This window comes from Solanum pennellii, chromosome 7, assembly GCF_001406875.1.
Source record: "Solanum pennellii chromosome 7, SPENNV200".
NCBI lineage: Eukaryota > Viridiplantae > Streptophyta > Magnoliopsida > Solanales > Solanaceae > Solanum > Solanum pennellii.
The window spans coordinates 72,047,466-72,058,013 of NC_028643.1; the positions used below are offsets into that span (position 1 = coordinate 72,047,466).

The following is a 10,548-nucleotide window of genomic DNA, read 5'->3' on the forward strand; positions in this document are numbered from 1 at the left end:
TGCTTTGTCCAGTTTATATACATGATCAGGATACATGGTATTCTCAAAACCTGGGGGTTGTTTTACATACACCTCTTCTTGCAGATAACCATTTAAGAAGGCACTTTTGACATCCATTTGGTAGAGTTTGAACTCCATGTGAGCAGCATATGCGACCAATATTCTGATTGCCTCAATTCTTGCTACTGGTGCAAAGGTTTCATCATAGTCTATACCTTCTTCTTGGTTGTATCCCTGTACAACTAGCCTAGCTTTGTTGCGTACTATTTGACCTTGCTCATCGAGCTTGTTTCGAAACACCCACCTTGTTCTTATTACTGTCCTGTTTTGAGGTTTTGGAACCAGGTTCCATACTCTGCTTCTTTCAAACTGGTTGAGTTATTCTTGCATGGCACTAATCCAATCAGAGTCTAGTAATGCTTCCTTTATATTTTTTGGCTCAATCAGGGACACATAGGCAGAGAATGCACACATGCTACGTAATTTGGATCTTGTAGAGATGCCTGAGTTAAGAGGAGTGAGAATGTTTTGCAAAGGGTGAGAGCTTTGATGTTTCTAACTGTGAGTTGGAATATTTACTGGCTCTTGAGGTGCAGACGAACCAGTTTCATTAGTAGACTTATCTCCTATTTCAGGTGTTTTATGAGAGGGTATAGATTCTTCTCCCTATATTTTTGGTTCTGATGGCTTAGAGCAGGTTCCCTCATTCTGTTGACCTCTGAATTTCCTTCAACTTCACTGCTATTTTCACTAAAGACAACATGAACACTTTCTTCTACACGGTTTGTTCTTTTATTCAGTACCTTGTAGGCTTTGCTTTGTGACGAGTAGCCCAGAAAAATTCCTTCATCACTCTTGGCATCAAATTTTCCCAAATTGTCCTTGTCATTGTTGTGTATAAAGCATACACACCCAAAGGCCCTAAGATGTGCCAAATTTGGTTTTCTTCCTTTTAGCAGCTCATATGGTGTTTTGTCTAACACTAATCTGATCATACATCTGTTTATTAGATAGCATCTTGTGTTCACTGCTTCAGCTTAATAGAATTTTGGAAGTTTGCTTGAGATTAACATTGTTCTTGCAATATCTTCCAGTGTTCTATTTTTCCTCTCAACTACACCGTTTTGTTGTGGTGTTCTAGGTGCTGAGAAGTTATGCTCAATCCCATTTGTAGTACAAAATTGTAGGAATTGTGAGTTCTCAAACTCCAGCCCATGATCAGATCTGATGCTAATTATTTCTTTGTTGAATTTTTTCTGAACCAGCTTTGCAAAGATTTCAAACATAGTGAATGTCTCATCCTTTGTTGCAAGAAACAATGTCCAAGTGAATCTTGAGTAGTCATCAACTATTACAAACACATATCTTTTTCCACCCCTACTTTGTACACGCATTGGTCCACACAAATCCATGTGAAGCAGTTCTAGTGGCTTGGTAGTACTCACTGTCAATTCTGGTTTGAAGGATGATCTAACGTGTTTTCCTTGAATGCAGGTTCCACATACTTGGTTGTCCCTGAAACTTTTGGTTGGCAGTCCCCTAACCAGGTCTTTAGATATGAGTTTATTTATAGTTGTCATGCTAATGTGTCCCATTCTTTTGTGCCATAGCATGGAGCAATCAGAGACTGCACTTAGACATTTAAGAGTATCTTCCTTGGAGTCAACAATCTTGGCTTTGTACACATTCTTGTGTCTCTTACCTAGTAGAACCAGGTTCCCAGTCACTGAGTTTGTTACTCTGCATTCCTTTTCTGTAAAGAGAACATTGTTTCCTTTATCGCATATTTGAGATACGCTCAATAGATTATGTTGTAGGCCATTCACATAGTATACGTTCTCAATTGCATGAGTATCCATTGATCCAACCTTTCTAATTCCCTGAATTTCACCACTTTTTCCATTACCAAAGGCAACGTTTCCTCCTTTGATGGTCTTGAGTGAGAGGAAGCTGCTTTTATCTCCACTCATGTGTCTGGAACATGCACTATCCAAGTACCATTGTTGTTGCTTCCTCTTCACTGATCCCTGCAGTTTAATTTTTGGGGATTAAATTTTGGTACCCAAATCCACTTTGAATTATGCTTAGAGAATGGATGGATAAGATTTCTTCTGGCCCATCTAGGAAGAGATTTGACTTTAGGAATTTGTTTTTGCTCATTGGTTTTCTCATGATGAGGTTTTCTCAAAGATTTCAAGTTTTTGTTATGAGCAGTTAGTTTTCTTTGACAATCATGACTTTTATGCCCTACCATCCCACAGTGCATGCATAGACAATCTATGTTGGGATTTTTTACTTGAGAGCTAGTTCTATCAAAACCTATCCCATGTCTCTCAGATGTGCGATTCTTGTGAATGTTGTCAAGCAATATGGAGGACCTGGTCCATCTCATTCCATTTTCAGCTTCAGTTTTAGTCACAAGAAGCTCTTTGGAGAGTGCTTCATTCCTTTTAGTTACCAAGTCTAGGTTTTTACTTAGTTCAGTATTCTTGGATAAAAGATGAAGATTTTGTTTTTCAAGATTCTTGTTTTCTTCTCTTAGTGATGCATAGTCTTCCATTATCAATTCCCTTTTTGAGTCTATGGTTTTATATGCATCAATGAGAGTGTAGAGTAAAGATTCTAGCTCCCTTTTTGAGTATGAGTTTAGATTGTCTTGTATGTGATGAAGACTAACCTTTTCATTCATATCTTCTTCTTCTTTATCCTCTTCAGAATCTGATCCAGCCATGAGTGCTAGTATGGTTTCTTGTGATCTGCAGGTTTCCTTTTCTTCCTTGGTTTCCACTGCTACAAGAGCAAGAAAGTCATAATCATCTTCTTGTTCTAGTGCAAGAAGGGACTTGTTTTCTGTCTCATCACCCTCAGACTCTTCATCAGATGAATTCCCCATTGCTGCAAAGGCCCTTTTCATTGAGATATCTGCCTCTTGAGTTGTCATTCTTCTGTTTGAGGGGACAAACTTATCTTTCTTGATGTCTTTGCCCTTCTCAAAGTTTGCCTTTTTCTGCTCTAAAGCCCAAAGTGGACAGAATTTGATGAAGTGATCCGGGCTCCCACACTTATGACAAACCTGGTCTTTAGTGTTTTCAGATGGTTTTTGAGAAGTTTTCTTTTGAAAGGCCTGTCCTCTCTTTAGCATTCTGGTGAACCTTTTGGTTATGAGGGCAATATTTTCATCTTCAAAATCATCTGATGCAGTAGCCTTTAGAACCAGGTTCCTTTCCTTCCTTTTTCCTCCAATTTCCTTTTCTTGGTTTTTCTTGAGTTCGTATGTGATGAGATTACCAATTAACTCATCCATGGCCAGTGAGTCTAGGTCGCGGGCTTCAGTGATAGCCTCGACTTTACTTTCCCAAGTTTCAGGAAGGACACTCAAGAGTTTCCTTACTGCCTTTCCATTAGGAACTATCTCTCCCAAGGAGTACATCTCATTAATGATGGAGGTGAACCTGGTGTGCATATCTTGAATAGTCTCCCCTTCTGCCATCCTGAACAGCTCATATTGCCTGTTCAAGTTATCAATTTTGGACTTCTTGACTTGCGTTGTTCCTTCATGAGCGGTTTGTAGTGTTTCCCATATGGCTTTGGCATCTTGACAGGACGAGATTCGATTGTATTCGTCTGGTCCTATGCCACAGATCAAAATTTTCTTGGCTTTGGCATTGTTTTGGATTGCAAGCTTGTCTTCAGCATTCCATTCTTTTCTTTCCTTTGGGATTTTGGTGATTCCATCAGTTGCAGTTTTCATAGGTATAGTTGGTCCATCTAGAATTACTCCCCATAGATCAGGGTTTTCGCCAATAAGATGGTCCATCATACGATTTTTCCACCATCCATAGTATTTGCCATTGAACAGTGGTGGTCGTGTTTGTGAAGCTCCCTCTTGTGGGGTAGGTGGTGCTGCCATTGAGTCTTTTCAAGGTGTGAATCTTTTATCGAAAAGACCTGCTCTGATACCAATTGAAGAAACCTATCCCCAAGAAGAAGAACCAGGTTCTTGTAAGTTGCTTTTAAGTAAAGACACAAACACTTATTAAATTAAAAAACCTTCCTCACTCAAGGAAGAAAAAACCTCGTTTTATTAATTCAACTATAAGATTTTGTGATTACAACTCAATAATCAAAAAGCCTTACCTCTACTACCTCTCTCGATTGACTACAATCGACTACTTATACTCTCCAAAAGGTCAAACCCACCTTTTGTTACAAACCTTACAGAAACTCAACCCTACAAGAAGCCAAACCTACCCCTTGTACAATAAATCGTAACTTTCAATCAAGAACGAAACAAGAAGATAGTTTTACACGTTGAAAACCTTCTCACTCAAGAACGTTTTAAACTTGGCAAACCTATCGATCTTGAAGACTTCAGTTTGATGAATAATTCTCACTTTTCTCTCTATGTGAAGTCGTGATCTTCTTCATCTGTGATTGTCCTCTTCTTATAGAGTTTTCTTTTGCCTTGAATCCTTATCAGATAAGGTAAGGAAATTGTTGTTAAACAAGGATTACCTTTTAAAGTACAATCCTTATTATATACAACTTCCTTCCTTAATAATATATTTAGGGTTTCCTTATTTGTATCAACTTATACCTTTAATATATTATTTTTGACTTTGACAAATAACTCTATTTTCTTGACTACATGGCTGACCCATTTTACTCGTTTTTGGCTGCTTTGCTGCTTCAATTTGCTGCTGATTATTTGCACTTCTTGTCTATCATCAAAACATCGATTTTTTTATTCTTGTAGTAGAATTATCGATTCTATCATTTTTTCTTTTTGCATCGTATAAGAATTTTTTATTATGTTGAAAATTTTGTGCAGAGTTTTGCAACTACACATTTTTATAACTAATCTAATAAAGTTGGTTATTCGACTATTAACAATTTTAATAACCGCTTTGGCTCTCCAATATCCAATTCGAATTTAACAATAAAATGAGAATTGTGTCTAGAGGATAATCGAATAAAGTCAGTTATTCAACTAGTTGCGATTTTATCAATCGTTTTGATTCTCTCTGGTTATTGTGTATTTAATTATTTATTTGAGTAATAATTATTTTAAATACACTCATACTTTAAATCGTTACGTTTAATTTGAGTATGGTATGAAAAAAGGATTCTTTTGATAGGTTATAACGTGGATAGTAAATTGTATAATTAGTAATTTGTACGTATTCATATAACTTAACAAAGATTTTTTTTAGCTTAATAAAATATTAGTCATTTTTTGTAATACCAATCGTTTGTTCTTGTTGTAGAAAACCTTAATTGTAGTTGATAAATTCTACGGTACTTTAATTCAAAATTTTAAAATATTAGACAAAATTCTATGATTATTCAACTACAAATTTTAAAGAAAATTTATGACATTCCTAATATGATCAAATCATGAGTTCATCACATATTTCTAAGTGAAGAGCCCCAAGAGACAAAACTCGAATAACCAAATTACTCTTTAAAATTGAACACCATTTTATCTTTTACTTGAGAACTCTTCATATATTATTTATTTTAATCTATTCAATTTAGAATTACGTTTATCTTCTACTACACTACAAATATACAAATATACATTTAATAGATTATCTTTAGACTGTGAATTTGATATTTTTTTTCTTTCACCGTCCATCACTCTTGTGTCTTTGGTACGAAGGAAAATGTTTTAGTGGAAATTAGTGGATTTCTAACTTATTTTTTATGTTTGGTTGGTGAATAAAAATCGTTTTTAGAAAATATTTTTTATTTTTGACTTGAGACAAAAAAATACTCTTTAGAAAATAATTATAAGCCCAAAAATTAACCCTAATAATCGATCTAATACCGACTCTAACACCTGAATTAGGAAATGACGACCCTGATAACCATTTCAAAATTCAACCCTAAAATTTGACACTGTCAGACTTTTGATCATGAAATATTTTTTGAAACTATTTTTTAAAGAAAGTTGACGTAGTGGGGGTGGGGGAGGGGAGGGGTTGGGGATAGGAATGGGGTAAAAAATGAAATTTTATAATTTTGAAATAATTTTTCAAAATAATATCTTTTGTTTGGGGGGAGGAGGTTAGGAGTGGTAGGGTTTGGATGAAGTAAAATAGTCTTAAAATTTGTGTTTTTTAAAATAGTTTTTTCAATTTTTTTTTTTGGGGAGAGGGGCTGGTTTGGGAGTAGAGGGTTGGGGGTTGGTATTAGGGGAAAACAAATATTTAAAATTAAAAAAAAACAATTTATAAAAATCCTAATTGTTTTTTAAAATAGAGAGGGTCGATCGTATACGGGTAGGGTAAAAATATATAATTTAATAAAGAAGTAGAGATTCAGAAAATATTTTTCTTAATTTTTGAACGAAAGACATTATCCTTAAATTTGAGGAAAACTTTTTTCAAAATATTAAAGTCAACTAAACATAGAAAAATTGTATTAAAAGAATATGAAAAATCGACGAAACTTACCGAACCGAATCAATTTATGATATTTTTTCAATAAAATCATGAACTTTTATTTACGTGTATAACCGTCTCGAACAAGTTGGATGGTTATTTTAATTTATGGAAAAAACAAAAAATTCTGATTTGAATAACTTTACATGTATGTAAATATATGTTATATATTAACAATATGTTAAATTTAGATATATTTTACAACATTTTTTAAATATAAATATAACTTAGATCAAAGGTATCTGGTAACTAGATAACTTTGGATATCAAACAATACAACAAAACCTATCCAAACACTTTAGTAAATATTTGAGATCAAAAACAATATGGCAATAAGATTTTACATTCAAGAATATATTTGTGAAAGAAATATATTAATGGTAGTGTATTTCGAGATGATATTTCAAAAGTAAAAAAACACGAACCATATCGATACCAAGATAAAGTGATGTGATTGAAATAGTTTTAAAAAATCTTATTTTAATTTCATATTATAAATACCCAAAAAAATTTAAAATGATATAGTTTTTCAAACATAACCAACCAAACCATACTATTGATACCCCTACAAAACACACCCTAATTGTAAATTTTTCAATTAGATAAAATATTTATTAGGTCAAAATTTCTTATCCAAAATAATAACTTTTATTTATCATACAAAATCACCATATTCATCTTTGTTATTACAGGTGAAGTGCATTTTTTGCACTGCTTCTCATTTCCTCTTCTCTCTTTTTCTTCTTCTTAACTCATGCTTTTCCTTCTCCTTATGCTTGTTAGGTGCTTTTATTTATTATAATTTCTTAAAAATTTGATTTTAAATTTTAAATATATTAAAAGATTTGATATATTAAGGGAAGCTCATATCTAAAATTTAAAACTATCAGTTAGTTGAAATTGAAAAACTCCATGAAGCTCAATTTTATTCTAACACAAACATAAATCATTTCGAGTGAATAATATGTAAAGATTTGAAGCATCGATAGGAGAAGCTCATTTTAAAATTTGGGACTTTTTAATTCTTTATAATATAATTAAAAGAAATTTGAGTTCATTAAGATGGAAAAAAAAAGAACATTTATATACACTATATATAATTATAATAATTTATACACTCTCTCTCTCTCTATATATATATAAAAACATTATACACTCAATTAAATAAACGACCCTTACTGTCTTTCCATTCATACGGCCTAATTTTGCAGTATTTTGTAGACGACATTTCTTATTATGGGGTATTATTTTCGCAAAAGAAAAATGGGAAGCCCCTTAATATAAAGATAGTTTATAATATATCAAAAAAAAATACACAAAATTTCTCACGAACTTGACAGCAAAATTTATTTTAGTACTTTAATTATATGAACATTTAAATACCCCCTCTGAACTAATTAAATACCACCCTAAGAGCTGACGTACCAAAGTGAGTGTACTCACTCTCCTCAAAGCGCGTGAAATAATAAAAAAATAAAAATTAAAAGGTAAAATCATACACATGACCTTTTTTTATTGACCAATATCTAACTAATAATTTTTAATTTTTTTTACAAGTTAAAGTTAAAAGAATGTGAAATTTCTTGTTTAGAAGTAAATGAAATTTGTGGGTTCAATTATTTTTAAAAAATATTTAATTTTTTGGTTCTCTCTTTATTTTGTTGTCTTCCCCAAATGTTTTCTTTCCCATTGAAGCACTCCTTATACCTTTCTTCTTTCATATTAAAATTTTTCCTTCATCTTCATGCTCGCCTCACCCATCCTTCATTAATCACAAAAATTCAACACTCAATTCATATTATTGAATGCAAACTCTCTTGAATTTTAAGTAACACATTTTGAATTCTATTAGTTGTGATGCAAAAAAATATAGGTCTATCAACTTTTTTACACAATTTTCATTTTTCATGTAAGTTGTTAAGAAAAAAATAATTTTCAAAAAATATTATTCTCTAATGGGAAAATTTGTGGGAGAGAGACGGTTCGAAGAGAAAAAGTAAGTATCGAATGAATGTTGAAGAAGATAACAACCATTGAAGAGTGAAAATTCGGGAAAAAAAAGAAGCTATGAAGGTTGAAAATGATGAAAATCAAGAAAAAAGAAAGAGGGGGGGGGGGGGTTAGAAGAGAAGGGGTTGGTAACATGTGACAATTTTGATTTTGGAATATATTTTTAATTAATTAATTAGTGTAATGAGTTTAAGAAAACAAAAAAGTTGAATAAGCAAAAAATTCAAAATTAATGGCGTGGTCAATGGCGTCGCTAAAATTTTTATTGAGGGTGTCCAAAAATTGCATCAATTAATAAAAATGACGAATGGATGTATTGAATTTTTTTAAAATCAAATTACGTAAATTAGTAATTAAATTTCTTAATGAACAAATGTACATAAAAATTTAAAGTTAAACTACATAATATTTAGTTTTAATGTGTATTTTAGTTTAATATGATGCGATAGGACGGAAAAAAAAGAGAAAATTCAACTTAGATAGACATCATTTTTACGCTTCAAGCAACGAGGATAGTAACAACAAAACATATATAAAATAAAGATTATAATCAAAGAACTTTTTTTTAAAAAAAATTCTATACGGAGACTTTTTGCGTTTTGTTGTTTTATATAATATTTCAAGGTCGTTTACTAACTTAAATTAATTCAAAAACTAAGTTAATTTAAATTCTAATTAAAAAAAAGTCAAAGTCAAATTAATTAAAATTCTTGCGGCTAAATTTTAATTTGTTTTCTTAATTTGTATGTAACTAAGGATTATTTTATCAAATAATATTAAATTTGTATTATTTCTAAAAATATATTTATTAACTATTATTTAGAATTAGAAAATAACTAAAATAACTCTTTTTTAAATATAAAAAATAGCATAAAGGAGAAAAAGTTGTTGGTGAGATTCGAACTTGCGATATTTTTTTTTCTTAAATTTTATCTAATTAAGGATTATTTTATCAAATAATATTAATTTTGTATTACACGCTATCTCGTCAGCCCAGGAACCACTGGGCTACAGATACTTTATGTGTTCAGGGTGTCCAAAAAGTATTAAATAGTTATTTATAGTATCATTTTACTTGTATATACGATATACTTTTCCGATGAAGGGTCTCCGATTGGACACCCTGACACCACTGCAGCTTCGCCCCTGGGCGTGGTGCTTACATGATTGTGACTTGGTGCTTAAATGGCTATAATGTGACAAATGGTAGTGGTATTCTACTCTGAGGGTTGCATTTAATACAGTTCAAAGATGTTAAGGGAGTATTTAAACGCCCGTTTAGTTAAAGTACTAAAGCAAATTTTGTTGTCAAGTTCGGAGAAATATGATGTATTTTTTCTAATATACCCTTCAAAAGTTGAGAATTTTTTGGCTAAAAATATCCGTAAACTATACTCTAAACTTAGTCTTTATTAAAAAAAAAATTCATCTTATAAAATCTATAACTTAATCGAAAGAGCTTTTGTTATTAGTTAGTGTGTGTTTACAATCTAGAAATAAATCATTCACTAATTCTAGTTCCAACCTCATATTCATATGATTAGATTATTGTCCTGTTCAGTTTTAGTTCATTCAAATCCAATCTAATTTGCTTATTTGGCTTATCTAGGTCGAACCTCAAAATTTATTTATTTTGAAACCAAAAAAATATGATATTATGTGCCTAAATTTTTCAAAACAAAGAAATTAGAGGGATAGAGATGGAAAAAGATGTTGGAGATGCAATAGAAGACACTTTCATTGGATTCTCAACTTTGTCTTTCAACTGTTTGTACTTAAATCCAATTGAAGGACCATCAACCAACGCATCACATTTTGATTAAAATCTTTTTGTTTTTCTGTCATCATTTTTTGAGGAAAATACATCCACAATATTTTTAAAAAATAACATTTCTTGGAGTACAATTTTTTTTATGGAGGCATGAACCACATCAATTATCATCATTTTGAATTTGCTTATTATGATCCTTTGATACTCTATTTAATTTGATTAATAATGAGATTGACTTCTTCTAATTTGATTAATAATGAGATTGACCTCTTCTAATTCTTCTTGATTGTCATTGTTATTATTAGTCTAAATAAAAACTAT

The 10,548-nt window shown here is 31.6% G+C and overlaps 1 protein-coding gene across 1 annotated transcript in view; it reads right to left on the reverse strand.

Moving 5' to 3' along the window:
- The window catches only part of LOC114078040, an 11,378-nt gene extending 7,413 nt beyond the window's left edge, over window positions 1–3,965 (reverse strand). Inside the window, exon 1 of the mRNA XM_027918541.1 lies at window positions 2,719–3,965. Coding sequence (XP_027774342.1) covers window positions 2,719–3,910 — 1,192 coding nt within the window. The 5' untranslated portion in view covers window positions 3,911–3,965. The remainder of the gene's footprint in view (window positions 1–2,718) is intronic.
- Window positions 3,966–10,548: the final 6,583 nt, after the last annotated feature.